General features: G+C 32.2%; 1 protein-coding gene across 1 annotated transcript; it reads right to left on the bottom strand.

The window, feature by feature from the left end:
- Positions 1–684: 684 nt before the first annotated feature.
- LOC106756510 (phosphatase IMPL1, chloroplastic) lies at positions 685–15082 on the bottom strand. Its single transcript, XM_014638972.2, has 10 exons — positions 14706–15082; positions 14335–14402; positions 9596–9729; positions 9082–9170; positions 8491–8548; positions 8147–8199; positions 7901–7999; positions 7712–7825; positions 4474–4575; positions 685–929 (listed from the first exon to the last, which is right to left on the bottom strand). The coding sequence occupies exons 1-10, from the start codon at positions 14961–14963 to the stop codon at positions 831–833; spliced, it is 1074 nt and encodes a 357-aa protein (XP_014494458.1). The 5' UTR covers positions 14964–15082; the 3' UTR covers positions 685–830.
- Positions 15083–16407: the final 1325 nt, after the last annotated feature.

A 16407-nucleotide genomic window follows, 5' to 3' on the forward strand; every position in this document is an offset into this window, starting at 1 on the left:
ACGCTATCCAAAAGTTTCGAGTAATGAGATTATTTCAAGGATACATATGTATCATTATCATTATTATCATCATCATTACTATTATTATTATTATTATTATTATTATTATTATTATTATATCAGTTTTCATACATATTCACCTCTCTTTGCAATTTTAAAAGACTCAATGTTGATTGTTGTTTGAAAATTCATGTTCAACTCAAATCAATCTCAATGTTTTTCTTTATATTTCTGATGTAGGTCTTCCATAATTTTGTATTCCATAATTTTGTATGTCAGCTTTACTTTCTCAATGTTTACAATGGGTAGGTTTCATTTTAAAAGCGCATTATTTTTTTCTTTTCCATTATATTTTGGAGGGTTCAACAAATATAATAGTGAACAGTTTTCTTTATCACCTTTAAATATTACATTTTTAATAATAAATTGTTTGATAAAGAAAATAATATTTAAAGATTTATAATATAGTGGAATAGTAAACTTCTTTATCTAAAGATATTTTTTTTTTATTGTTCACATTTTTATTTCAATGTTATCATGACTGTTTTATAACTACCTACGATCAAATTGTAAAAGTTATTTATATTATTTTTATAATTATAATTTTGTTATGTTTTATTATTATAAAAAAAAGATAAACACATACATATGTAATAACGATAGGACTTTGTGTACAAGTAGTAATGAAAACGTAAAAGTAAGCATAACACTAGTGGGTTTAAAGTAGAACGATAAATGGATGTTATCATAGAAATTACTGTGTTTGACGCAAAATACAGAGAATAAAAGTCTATGACGGTTCCAGTGAACAAAAGCAATTATTTGGTACCTTAAACGTCTGCCCTGTAGTTCTCCGGTTTATACCACAATGAAAAATCAATTCCCTTGTTTTTTAATTTCTCTGTTGCAGGTCCAATTCTGTTCAAAAGCTGTGGAGCAGGCACAAAAAATCGTATTTTCATTTGCGTTAGCAACAGTCTATAAAATTCGTTCACTTCATTCTAGTCATTTATATTGTATGCAAACAAATCAATAAATAAGTGTAAGAAAACTAATAATTGTGAAACTAGAAGGGACTTAAATATTATGGGATGCCTAAATCTTAGATCAATTTGTATGAGATGTTAGCTTGCTTATTTAGTTGCAAGCTGTTAGTTATAGTTCTTGTTTAATGTACTGGTCTATTATATCAATCTTTGGCTTTTGGCTTAAGGGGCATGAGTATTGTTAGAAGTGGGTTTTAGGCCTAACCCAACCTCACAAAACCGGCTTGTAACATGGTATCAGAGCCATAATTTGAGCCTATCCTAACGATTTATGTTGTCGTTGGGCATGTTGTTCCATCCGTTATCGGGCCGCTATCGGACCACAGTCGGTGCTCACTTCGCTCTCCAGTTTTGGTTTCTCGAGCAACAGGGCTTCGATCATCCGCCGCTTGTGCCGCCACTGCAATCCGTCGCTGCCGTTACAGTCAGTTGTCATCCCTACCTCTACTGCTTCCGCTATTTTCTTCTCCATCCTGAAAGGTGCCATCTAGTTGCACATGGAAATTGATCTGATGAAAAAATTGTGAAGAAGGCCTCCAAAAAAAATTGCAAAGATGGTCGCGAAAGTGGTCGGCAACGGTGGCAAGATGGCAACATCGGACAGATGCGAGACAAGCGGCAGACGGTGGACGGCGGGGAAGAGTAGCAATTCACAGCGGAAGAAAAACAACAAAGGCAATAGCGTTCAAGGGAATGGGTTCAAATCCCACTCTAATGATACTCAGACAAACTCTGGGCAATACTTGAAGAAAAAAGTCAGAACTTGACTAGGACAATTGGAGCCCATTACAAAACACAGGTTAAAAATCGAGAAATTTAGGGGGCTCCCGGCGACCATGGCGGTCGGCCGCCGGCAGAGAGCAAAGATAGCGGAAGCGGATCAGACAGCAAAAACAGCGGAAGCGGATCAGACAAGCTCTGATACCATGTGGAAAATAATACTGATTTGAATAATAAATCAGTATTATTTTCCACAATTATATTGATCATCTTACCTAGAAAGCAGCCTCAACTAATCAAAAAGATTGTCTTTCATGATCAGAAGCTGATGTCTAAGTCTGTATATTCTTAAGTCAACTATTTACCATTTTCTGAAGCATATTTTTCGCACCCATGACACCTTTGTTGGGATTTGGGAGCAAGTATGGACCATGGTTACTATACACCAATAATACTCAATCCCTCAATGGTGTTCGCCAAAATCTTCTGAGTATCACTGTCCCTGAACGCCTTGATAGTCCCATGGTTGAAAACATGCGCAAGGTTCATGCTATTCTCTTCAATGAACTATTTGCTCATGTTGTCACTCCTGCCTAGAAACCTTGAGCAATGTCACACCTTCTTTACGTTGATGGCATTGTATGGATTTTTCAATGGGTGATTAATCAATTTGTGATCAGATTTTGAGGTCTCCAACTGTGCCCACATTGAACTCAACTTGATGGTATCTTAGCACTTGACTGCATCTGCTTGTGCAAACTCGATAGAGATCATCCCAGTGCAATCGTTGTCACAAACTTTATTGCACCACTGACCGATGTTATGCCTTAGATGGTTGCCTTTCTAGGCAGGCTATTCTTGTTGGTGCTCAGCCTGCCCTCCCTGTTCGACTTGATTTTGGTGCCCCCTCAACTTGATGATTCGGACCTTCATTCTCTTCCACGACTCCCTAAAATGGTATACGGAACATCAAGCCTACAGTTTCACTTCCATTGTACACAAGCCTCTCATCTACTGGTCTCACTTACCCTGCTTCTCTTGGCTCCTGAGTCCTTGACTCTTGTGCCATTGATCATATACCTGGTAATAAGTTTCTTTTCTCATCCTTTTCCACTTATAGTCTTTTATCATCTATCACTATGGTTAATGGCTCCCATACCCCTCTTACGGTGTTAGGGTTGTCCAACTTCTTCCTTCTCTCTCCCTTGACAATGTCCTCTATGTTCCAAAGACTCCACTCGTAATTTATTATCCTTTAATAGTCTTACTTGTTCTCTTGATTGTCTTATTTATTTTACTAAAGATTTTGTTTATTTTTAATATCGAAATTCAATGCTAATGATAGACATTAAATGTTAGTCCCACGGCCTTTATCTACTATGAGCATCTGCTCAAGTTGGTTTGTACATTCCCTTCTCTCATCCATGAAAAATTGGGTCATCCTAGCCTTTTCAAGCTTCAACGCCTTGTACAATGTTTGTCTAAGTTATCTACGTTGTAATGTGAGTCATGTCAATTCGGCAAATATAGTTGTAGTTTGTTTGCTAAGAGTATTGTTGAACGATCTTTGTCTCATTTTGCTTTAGTTCACTCATATTTGGGGACCGAGTGATGTTAGGTCTACTTTAGGGTTTCAGTATCTGAGTTTATCATCATTGATAGCAATTTACACCTTTTTGATAGGCCAACTTCTAACTCTACTTTGATGCCACCTCCTTTGTCCCCCCTTCTCGTGTTTGATCTCCCTTTTACATTTTCCAAAACTACATGCTCCACTCGTAATGTTTCCACTCAATATGTCACTTTGATTTATCTTAGATTGTCCCCATCTCATTATATTCGTTTTTCTTCCCTTTTCTCTGTGTCAATTCATAAAACCACAAGTGATGCCTTAACACACCCTGATTGGAGACAAGTCACGCTTGATGAACTGTGTTTTTCAAAACAGTAAGAATTGGGATCTTGTACTTCAACCTTCTGAGAAATTTGTCGTTGGTTGTCAATGGGTCTTTATAATCAAAGTTGGCTTTACTCGCACTATTGATAGGCCAAAGTCATGTTTGGTGGCCAAAGGTTTTAATAAGATCTTTGGGCCAGATTATGGTGACACCTTTTCTTTGATTGCCAAGATGTCCTTTGTTAGATTATTTTTACTGCTCTTCAACGTTGTTCCCTCTATTAGCTGGATGAAAAAAATGTGTTCCTACTTTCACACGATATTTCATCTCAACAAATCTTTATATGGTCTTAAACAGTGTCTGAAGGCATGGTTTGAAAGATTTAGTATAGTAATCCAACAATTTGGTATTACTTAAAGTGACATTAATCATTTTGTGTTTTATCATCATTTAGGGGTTGAGTGTATATATACCTAGTAATGTATAGTAATGACATTGTTCTTACATATAGTGATTATCATCACATTTGTCATCATTTTTAGACAACCTTGACAAACTTATATATTTCTTTGGAATTGAGGTGACACAACCCAACGATAGAATTGTATTTTTTAATATGCTTTGGATATTTTAACTATGCATAGGGATGTGAAACTAACATGAAAATAAAAATAGATTGCTTGTTATAAACATTTGTCTTTAAATGGTGATGAAACTTGGAGACATTCATGTGTAAGGACAACCGGTTCATCCTGTTCAATAGGTGCAACATGATTGTCTGCCCAAAAGCAGAATCAGAAAAGACTGACCTCTGTATGGAGCAGGCCGTTCGAAACCAAAACAGATCTATCAAAAACACAAAATTTTCCTCCATCCATCCGAGAAACTGTGCCACCAGCTTCTTCAACCATCTGAGTACACAATATTCTCATAATTAAATGATTCTGTTAAGAAAGTGAAGTGATAAAACTGAATTCAATCGAGGGATTACTAGTAAATAAAAAATTAAATACTGAAATAGGAAGGTAAAGGAAACAGCATTCAATTAATCCTATAAATTTAATACAACTGTTAATTCCTTTCATTTTGTGTGATTCTTATGCTCGAAGAGAGTAGTTAGCACACAAGCCTTCATCAGTACCATGCTTAAGAAAGGTGTGAGAAAGGATGTGTGGCAATTGCTAAGTTTTTTTGCAATAGTGCTATACCTTTCAATGTGACAGAGTGAGGAATTCAATGCTAATATATGGAGGAAGTAACACATACATCACTTGCTTTACAAGCTCATAAGAAAACAAGTGAACAATTATGACTGATGGTTAGACTAATAAGAAAAGTACGACAACAATAAACTTCCTAGTGAATAACCCAAAAAGGAATCATGTTTTTGAAGTCCATTGACGCATTTGCAATTTCAAAACAGCTTAAAAAGTTTGAGATGATAAATACAATTGTAGAATAGCTAGGGGATAATACAACAAACTATAAAGTTGCCAGTCAAATGTTCATGGCAAAGTGGAAAAGGCTATTTTGGACATCTTGTGTTGGACAATGTTGACTTAATGTTGGAGAGTTATGAGAAGAATATCCCAATTCATGAGATGAGAATTCAAAAAGATAAAATAATTACAACCTTTATCTATTCAAGAACTTCTCTAATTTCTCTACTACAACATTTCACAAAAGGAGGAGATTTGGTGAGGCTGAGTATTACTCACTTTTTATCATCTTACTTGAGATAAGGGTTTCATCATGAGAACAAGAGAGTTTTAATTAAAATATTAATTAGTAATGAATGGAAGTCTAGTAGGTTTACCAAAACAAAGGATGCAAAAATAATTGAAGATGTGGTTTTGGATAAGGAGTTTTTGGAGGAATATCATATTTTGTTTAAAAGATGCAATAAATTCTGAGTGGTTGATTTGGATAAAAAACTAGCCATGAGGTTCATTTGTGAAGCAATGAACAAAGCTAAAGAGAAGATACAAAAGGCTTTTAATGCTATCAAAAAAGATCATGAATACACATGGATAGGACATGATAAAAGACCAAGAATGAGGCTTGAGGCTAGGATAGAAATCTTATATGTTTTGATTTTTTTTTTTTTTAAATGGTCCAGCATTTATTCTTTTCCTTTCTCTCAAGTGTTTACACTCTTTTTGGTGTTTTCTCTAACCAAAGGTGTTGTTCCAACTAGGCTTCCACAATACCTAAGATGATAACTTAGAAAGATGTGAGTTCTCAAAGAAACATTGGTTAACCAAATCACTTCCAATCAAGAATATGAGGAATGAAAATAAAGGAAAACTCAATTAGAACTGATCAACTCCAAAGAGAAGAGAGACAATGACAATACTTCAAAGAATTGCAAGAAAAAGACAAACTAGAATTAAAGGCTAATTTTAGAAACTAGCACACAAAATGAAGTCCAAAGGGATGGTTCTAAATTTGATTAACAAAAGAAAATGAAAGTTGAATCAAAGAACAAAACACAACAAATTGCAAATTCAATTTGAAATTAAACAAATTTTAAACTCTAAAATGCTTGCCACTAGACACGAGGTCAAGCCAAAGGATTAACTAAGTGTGAAGGTTTGTATCAAAGAGTATTGTTTTCCTTTCAGTTGCTCGTTTTTCTTTTCTTTGCATCTTATATGTCTCAGTTCTTTCTATTTCTTTCTTTCTTTGATTTGTTTTTCTTTCTTTTTGTCTGTGAGACCATGGTTTGTTTTTCTCAATTGTAACTCAAGAAGCAACTCATTGTTTTACTAATTACATTCCAAAATCAACAAAGCAATAGTGGTTTTTAATGTTCTAAGCAAAAAGATTGAACAATGTTTATTAAAACTGAATGGGATTATTTCCACAGTTTCCACCAAAGGATAAAACATATAGAAGAGATCAAAGATGAAGAAACCACAATTTAACCTAATTGATAAGTTTGAAAAACCACAATCAAGAGAAATTGATGAGTCAAAGAAGATTAGCCACTTTGAATAAGAATCAAAATTTCATTTTAACAACGTAGAGAGAATTTCTCACTCAAGAAATTATTCAACTTCCAAAATGAGCAATTATGAGTACAAGAGCTTACAAAAAGTTTTTTACACTATGGACCTTGTACTCCTAGGCCCAATCACTAATGAGGCCTATCCAACAAGCCTCTTAATAAAAACTAATGTCTAAAAGTCTCTAATTACAAATAATTTGCAAGGCCAATACGAGTCCCATACAAAAAATTACAAAATATACAAGATTTCTATCCTAGCCTCAAGCCTCCTTGGCCTTTTATCATATCCTATCCATGTACTTATCAAGAGGTATCTGATCTAATTGTCTATATAATTATTTATTTATTTATGGGTTTTAAAACTAAAAACAAAAACTAACTCAATGTAATATATTTTGGTTTATGAAAGATGTGTACATATGTCTGAATTTTAGAAACTTTGTAGGATCATACAATTCATATTATGATCTACCAATTTACAATCCATACTTCCCTTTCCAATAGTAAGATCTCGATTTTGACTATCTTAGTTGTAAAGTCTATCTTGTGACAAGGGTCGACCTAGTGGTTCCAAAATCAACTACCACAATGTTAAAATAGTGCTTGGCCAGCGGAAGCCACACCCAACATGCAATATTAGTCCTTGGTTGTCAGCTTTGGGATACAATGTAAATACGTCCATGGACACTCTGAAGTTTGAATACCTTACACATTACCTTATATATACATCTTGAGCATGATCTTACCAAAGTTTCTGTTAGAAAGATTTCCTAAACCACTATTTGATTGATTGTCATAATAACTACAGAAATAATTCTTCAAGAAAAATTACTCTTTTGAGCCTGTTCTTACCAAAGTTTCTGTTAGAAAGATTTCCTAAACCACTATTTGATTGATTGTCATAATAACTACAGAAATAATTCTTCAAGAAAAATTACTCTTTCCATGCAAAACCCAAACATGATTTAATCTCAAAGATGCAAGGCTTACTAACTTGTCAGAATAACTTTCTATGATATAAAACTAGAAGAGCATACCAAAACACCAGCAGCCATATCCCATGGCTTTAGACGATATTCCCAATAAGCTTCTACAATTCCTAATGCTACATGACACATGTCCACAGCAGCTGCACCAAGCCGTCTTACACCCTGAATATCAAGGTCAATAAATTGAAGTGGAATGCAGAGAAATGAGGTGCAGTTCAATAGATTTCAGATGGATACCCTGCTGACATCTGTAAATTCTTTGAATAAGTCGATGTTAGTAGCCCATGCATCATCATGATCATACCCAAAGCCTGTCACTAGAAGACATTGTTCCACCTAAGACAAAGGGAGAAGATTAGTTATACAACAATCATGAAGCACCATACAAATAGTATTTCAGATTGTTCCATAAAGGGTTGAAATCATGTTGACCCATGATCGTTGTTCACTTTCTGTATTCAATATCATTTTGTCATTAATCACCTGATTAGTTGCGCTCACTTGAATCCTTTGGCCATTACAAAATGCTCCACCACCTAGAAGAAAACTATATCAGCAGAAAAAATTAAAACCATCGAAAAAAATTAGCATAATCCTTTCTGTTGAAAATATGTCGGAAATTAGTTATTAAAATATATTCTAATAAATGTACACATTATCTTTAATTTAGAGGAGACAGTATATTCTCCATTTATGTATTTATTTCTATATATCTATCCTACAGTATTCAGACACAAGGTTTCACTCTGTCCCTTTTCTTTACTCCTATTAAAAATAAAGTATTAAATTTTATTAAAGGACTGATGGAAGTTAGGAAAATTCTTCACCTGCAGTTGCAGAGAATAAGCGAGTATTCCAACACATAGGACCTCCTACAAACTCAACCTGAAAACAAAAAACCATCATGAGTTGGCATATCTTCTCTTGTCCAAAATTGTTAAACTCGAGTTTAGCTGCTTGCCAAGTTTTCTTGAACTCGACTTATAAGCTTCACTCAAACACATAAGAGTTTACTTTATAAAAGTGATAATAATGTTAGGTATAGACGTATAAGACACAAGTCTTAATCTTAATATCAAACCTAGAACACTCATGTTTTCATAATAACAAATAATAAGTGTTTTGGTGTGTTTAACAATTAACTTAAGTGTGAAAATAGGTATTAAAAATAGTCTAAAAAAGCATGAGATGCTCGGTCACAAAGCATAGATGAAGAGCTTGAATTGTGAACAAAACTGCTAGATGCAAGTCAAGACAAGAGAGTCTTCATAACAAGACACTACAAAAAGCTAAAACACAGTCATTACATGAAGCCATTATATGGGCACATATCACAATACAGAGATACAAAGACAATTTATATGAAGCCATTATTGTTTATTTTCCCCATGTTCACATAAACAGTTTGGTTAAATTACCACTGCAGCAGCAGCAGGCTTCCCTCGATATAGAACTCCAACAGAGACAGCAAAGCTCGGATAACCATGTGCAAAGTTTGTTGTTCCGTCTGCAAATTTATCCAAATTTTGTAATTAAACTACACAAATAATGTGCAGAAAAATCAATGGATGAGGAACATGCAGTCTGAGAAAATCATTGAAGGAGGAAAAAAATATTTAAGGCTTAAATTTATTTTTGGTGCCAAAAAGTATGACACTGGATACAAAATTTATTCATTTTTAGTTCCTAAAAAGTACAAAGAACACTTTTTGAATCCCCAGTAGGGAGTTTAATCACATTATTTTGTTAAACGTAATAAGTGGATAATTAGAGGTGCTATAGAATTCCTTCCTTTGATTTAAAAACAAAGAAAATCTTTATAAGGACTTAAACCATAAATACTTGTGTGCTTTAAACCATATAGATATTTGCGTGCTTTAAACCATATAAATGTTTGCGTGCTTTAAACCATAAATACTTGAAATCCCAGACCTAAAGGATCGATGCACCAGAGATAATCAGATGCCGTATCTCCTATAACTCCTCCTTCTTCCCCAAGAATAAGATGATCATCAAAATTCTTTTTCACCACTTCTAATATGGCAGCTTCACTCATTTTATCAGTCCTGCAAATTATTCAAAAGCTAATGAAAATAAGGTTAAGAAAATGACTCGTATTTGGTTAGAGAACGAAACAAACAAAACATGCAAACAAGTTGTTAAGAGCTATTGTCTGTTATCTCGTTAGTTCCATTATCATTCTGCAGAAGTCAAGATTATCTAATTTCCATTTGTGCAGTTCTGTAAAGAAAATATAGTTCTACACAATACGATGAAGATCAACAACAAAAGAAACCAGGAACGTGTTTGGATCAGCTTATTGTTCTAAATTTTAGTTTTGATTTACGTTTTCTAATTTTAAGTTTTAAATTTTAAATTTTAGTTTTACTCTAAAGTTATTTTATTTTCAATTTTTTAAATTCTTTTTTCTAAAGTTTAAATTGCTCGAATATTTTAGTTCAATTAAAATAAATATTCATATAATATATACTTGTTAGTGGGTTTTCGCGAATCAATTTATGCGTATTATGAAAAAATTTAATAGCAACAAGCAATATTTAAAAATATTGTAACAATAAAAATCTTTTATATTAATAATACTAGCACTGATACTATAATAATCATAATTATTTTACATGTTACATTACACATCTTATTATATTAATTATATGTGATACTAATTTAATTATGTATGAGAATTTATAGGCATGATGAAATATATATTACTCTAAAAAACTTAATACATTTCAAAAATTTATACAAGAACCGGATTGTTTAAATCAATTTAAACTACTTTTTAAATAGATTCAGATAATTTTAGATTTAACATTTCATTTAAGTCATTTTTAAAAATGTTTTATTTAAATAATATATATATATATATATATATATATATATATATATATATATATATATATATATATATATATACTTGAACTAAGTAAGAAAATAAAGAGTTATACCAATTACATTCTCATCATCTCTATTTGTAGTAACCAAAACTTTTAAAAAACGAAATAATAATATGCCGAAATGAATAGGAAGATTATGAAGATATTTTAACCTAATTACTATGAACATATTGAGAATACTTCTTATCCTAATATACATTATTTACGTCACTCTTTCTTAAGTTGGTAAATGAATATCAATCATTCTCAACTTACTTACAAGATCCAGGAATCTATCTTAAGAAAGCCCTTTTAGTGAAAATGTACATTATCTGAAATCTTGTAGAGACATGAGTTGTAACCACTAACCCTATGTCAAGATTATCTTTGATGAAGTGTCTATCAATTTCAATATGTTTGGTCCAATCATGATGAACTGGATTTTGGGCAATGTTCACGGCTAACTTGTAATCACAGTACAATTGCATAGGAATATCAACCTTTATTTTGAGATAATTAAGTATGATCTTCATCTAAAGCCCTTCACACACACTTTGAGCAAGGACTCAAATCCAGTCTCTAGAATGAGTCTCTATCCAGTTTCCTACTTCTCCATATCACTTGACTTTCTTCAAAAAAAAAAAAAAAGTACAGTACCCATATGTACATTTTATGTCAGTATCTGCACAATTTGCATTAGTATATATCTTCAAGGTCAAATTGCTTCTTTCTTGAAGAATAATCCCTTTCTTGGACTTCACTTCAAGTACTAAAGAATTGTATCAAATGTTTGCATGTGTCTTTCTCTCAATCATACATAAATTGACCTATCACACTAAATGTAGAAGCAATGTTTGGTCTTTTGTATTGTTGAATACAATAAAAAACTAGGTATAGGGTTAATCTTGTGTAGAGAATACTCATAGGGTAATGTATTTATAGTAAAGAGAATGTGGGCTAAAGTGTTGTGGCAAGGTCCAGTGCAGAAGTAGAATATAGAACTACGGCATCAGCTACTTGCGAGCTTGTGTGGCTTAAACAATTACTTAGTGAATTGAAATTTGGAGATGTCACTCACACACTTATATGTGATAATCAAGTTGCTCTCCATATTAGCTCTAACCCTGTCTTCCATGAGAGAACCAAGCACATTGAAGTTGATTGTCATTTTATTCAAGAAAAAATCATATCCGAAGATATCAAGACTGAGTTTTTTAACTCAAATAACTAGTTGGCAGACATATTCACTAAGTCCTTACGATTACCTAGAATTGACTATCTTTGTGACAAGCTTGGAATATATGATTTATATGCTCCAGCTTGAGGGGGAGTGTTAGATGTTAAGATGTGTGTTTATGTTAATTGGGCTCAGCCCATTCTGTATTAAGGGCCTTGACCCATATCTTACATTATAAATAAACTATCCTATGTGTATGTAAAAGACATAAGGGAGATTTCTTCCAATCTTCTCCATTATTCACACTTAACAATTAAAATTTTCTTTCCGTGACATGGTTCTAAAATATACAATGCAAATCATCTGTAAGCTTTTGTACAAAAGCAACGTTATTGGTCAATTGTGGGACATATAAAATAAAATTTAATACAATAGGTGATCTAAAGTTATAATTGGTAGTTTTTTGTTCATTTTGACATGTGAAATTAAGAACTACGAAAAGGAACTCATGTGATTAGTTGGTACTAAATCAAGAATCCAAACATCCGGAGAGAAAGGGCCAATAGTATGGAATGTAATAAAAAGATTTCATACTAGACATTGAAAAACACACAAACAATGGTGCTAGTGGGTGGATCATAACTTTCAATCCCACCATTAACATCAACGATGGCAAATAATGGTGGTGAAGGCGATTAAATAGGAAACAGAAACATTATTTTATTGATATCAATCACATAAATTACTTTCTCAGCATTAATATTTGTAATAACCAAAACCTTAAAAAAAATGTTGAAATAAATAAGAAGATTTTGAAGACATTTTTCACTAATTACTATGCAGATATTCTAATGTTGACCAGGCAAGATCACCAAGTGATAGATGCTCCACTTCAGGGTATTGTGTTATTGTTAGAGGTAATTAAAAAAATAAAATGTAGTGGCAAGATTAAGTGAAAAAGCAAAATCACGGCAATGGTACTAGTCACTTACAAGCTTATAGGCTAAATCAACTCCTCAAAGAACTTAAACTTTAAAGAAAATTCTCAAAAACACTCATATGGGACAACCAAGCAACATTACATGTTGTCTTTAATCCTGTCTATTATGAAAGGACCAAACATATTGAGATTGATTGTAGAAAATCTGGATTTAGGAGACATCACCACTACATTTGTCAACTCTGGTGAATAGTTGGCAGGCATATTCACCAAATCTAAAAAATGAACAAACAATCAATCATATTTGCAACAAGTTGAGCACATATGACTTATATGTCCCAACTTGAGAGGGAATAATGATATAAATAATATAAATAAGACACAACTTTTATAATATTTTAAAATCAAGGATATCTAGGTTATATATTTATTACTACAATTTTTTTATTTAATTCCATATCATATCTTCATTATTAGAGTATACCATTCTATTTTTTATAGTGATTCTAATAGATAAAGCACATGTGTAGTCACAGGAATACACGGTTTCAATGTAATAATGTCTTTCTATTTATGATACTTTAACAACTATAGAGAACCAACATACACATTTAACGATGAAGTGCAACAATAGAAGATTGAATGATCTAATTAATCAAAATTTTGCAAACAAAATTGAACTTTTCAAACCAAACTTGTGGAAATTGTTTGATGCCATAAAGAGATCAATTAACTTTGCAAACCAATTTGGACTCATGAAACCTAGGATATTGCTCCAGATTTCTTCTGACAGATGAAATGGTCAATTATGGATAGCAATCGTTGCAAGAAAGAGATGAATAAACTCACCTTCGTTGCAGGGGAGAAAGGTGTTGCCATAACTAAGACCATAGATTTGCATGTACCCTTTGGCCCCCAATCTAGCGTTTAAACCATGTTTGAGAGAGGAGACTATGAAAAGGGGCCATAGATGCGTAAAGGGAAGATTGGGGGAGAGCAGGGCAAGGCAAGTCCTTTAGTGCTAACAATAGCCAGAGACAAAAACCAATCTGAAGAACTATGAACTAAAATAGAAATCTCAATTAGGGAACTAGGTAGTTAACAATGGAATATTGACAAGACGGGTAAAGAAGGAGAAGGAGGGTACTACAATATCATGTTTAAATAAAGGACTTTTAGCTATTGATGGAGATAAGAGAGTAAAGAAATTTTGAACAATAGAATCTTGAATATTGTAATATATTACAATGAGATGGTATGTTCTTAAAACCTAGAGCACTAACATTTATTAACTAATATGAAGACAAAATCATGATCTAAGAAAATATTCTAAACACAACAGTCTTAAAGGGATAATGGAAAAAGGGAAACTAGTCATAAAGGATAATCTAAGATTTATTTTATATATCCTAATAGTTGCCAAAATAGGCCTAGAAGTTCAAAGATTAGTATTTAATGCACCTCAAGGGCATGAAATATGCATCATATAACAAAGCTTGAAAAGAAAAGTATTGGGCAACTCAAAGGATTGCCCAAATTCTGCGCTATCCAACTATATGATAACAAAACGGAAGATAAAAGAGGAGAGAGCACATTTTTGTTTCGATAAATTGATTTGAACATAGGAAGGTAAACATCAATTATAGTTACAATGAAACCTTACTCGGTCACCAAGTCAGTTGATCCTTTATATGTAATATTTCGAGGCTTATTGACTGCTTCCATCACAACCTGTAAACAAGTTGTAATATCCATCTTAAGAAGGTCGTATGCCAAAACCATATTCAAAATGAGAGAGTCTCATATAAGCTGCACAGAAATATAATAGCATTTCGATTTTCGAGTCCGAAAAGAAATATTGACCCTTACTTTCCTGCTAATAATGGGGAGAGGAAAGAAACCTTAGTAGCTAAAAAATGGAAATAAATTAAACACACAGAGTTATCATGAAATCCTAAACTCAATGCACAGCCAAGCGGCAGAGAATAACAAATGTGAGCGAAAATAACAATGCAAAAGGGGAAACCGGAAAACCTGAGCGCCAGTATTTGCTGCAGTTTTAACGACTTCAATGAGCTGAGACGGAGGAATAGGCCCTACTGATGGGGCAGCCACCGTCGGAAACTTATCAGATAGCAAAGAGTTGGCAATTAGGGACTGTGACCTGGATTTGGAGAGAATTGGATGGTACCCATTTGGATGAAATTTGAAAGGGTAAACATCAGAAAATTTTAGTGTAGAGGATAGCGACCGTAGAGGGGAAAGGGTTCCAGCTGAGAAGACAGTTGACATGATTAGTTTTCAATTGCAGAATCTACGTTCGTTTCCTCTGCAAGCGTGTATGCCTCGAAGGCCAAAACGATGTATCTATCGATCCACTGATTTCAGCAAAGCAATGGATAGTTGGATACTCAAAAGGAAGGGAAGGAAAAAAAACAAATTTTATAAACTATTCACATTTTTATTATATTAAAATAATATATATAATTTTGAGAAAATAGTATTTAAAAAATAATATAATCCTGAAATTTTAAAATAAAATTACTTAATTATATACATAACTGTATAATTTTATTATTTATATAATTATGCTGTTTTTATGATTAATTAATTAAAAAATAACAAATTGATATAATTTAATATAAATAAATAAATATATACATATATGTGTGTATGAGTGTGTAAATTTTTAAAAATAATATTAATAAAATTATGTGACGTTATTTTAAAAGAAATACTTAATTATTTTGAATTAATAAAGTTATTCAATTACTTATTTTACTAAAAAAATTGTTTATTACTTATCGAAAAGTAAAATTATCCGATTAAAAATACCTCTAGAATAAGCTACCAAACGGTGTATTTCATTAACAAAGGAATATAACATCCACCACATGAGAAAATATGCTTATATAGATCGATAATTTACTTTTTTATGGTTAATATTTTTCTTAAATTTTATTGGTGTGCCTTTATTTTCGTGTGCAACTTATAAGACTTTCTTTAACATCATTTATTCTCCTTTCAGCTAATTTTTGTCAACAAAAATAAATGTTATTCACTATGGTAAATTTTTCATATGGTATAAATGTAAAAATCTTTTATAAATTAAAAATTTATAAACATCTTTAGAAATTAAGCAAGTTATTATTTGAAATTAAGAAACACTTAACTAAAATTGAGTATTATTTAATAAACAATCATTTTTATTTCTTGAAATTATTTTTTGTTAAGATTAAGTATTGATTGAAATATAACTATTTTAATTCAAATTGAGTATTGTTTGGAATCAGTCTTTTAAATAAAATTAAGTATTTTTTGAATATAATCACTTAGGACTAAAATTCAGTATTCTTTACATAGACTTTTGATTCAATCAGCCTTAGCGATGGATGATCTGTACGTTCTTATATTTGCTATGTATATTCAAAACTGTGTCTTGCGTAAACAAGACGTAACAACAAATGTTTCTCTAAGGTATATATTACATAAAAGTTTTTTCAAATATAAAGATTCATATCTTCAACAACATTTATATGAAATAGTATATTATGTATGTTTAACAACATTTAATGTTATATATTTATTCTATGTGTTTATGAATTGTTTTCTTATCAAGTAAAGTTAGAAGCACACAAAAAATATATGATCAAGACTTTCTGTATGAAGCTCCTAATTAAGAACACATTGAGGAATGCAGAAAAGATTCCATACTAATGACAAAGATCAAGCAAAG

The sequence above is a fragment of the Vigna radiata genome, chromosome 2, assembly GCF_000741045.1.
Source record: "Vigna radiata var. radiata cultivar VC1973A chromosome 2, Vradiata_ver6, whole genome shotgun sequence".
Taxonomy (NCBI): Eukaryota; Viridiplantae; Streptophyta; class Magnoliopsida; order Fabales; family Fabaceae; genus Vigna; species Vigna radiata.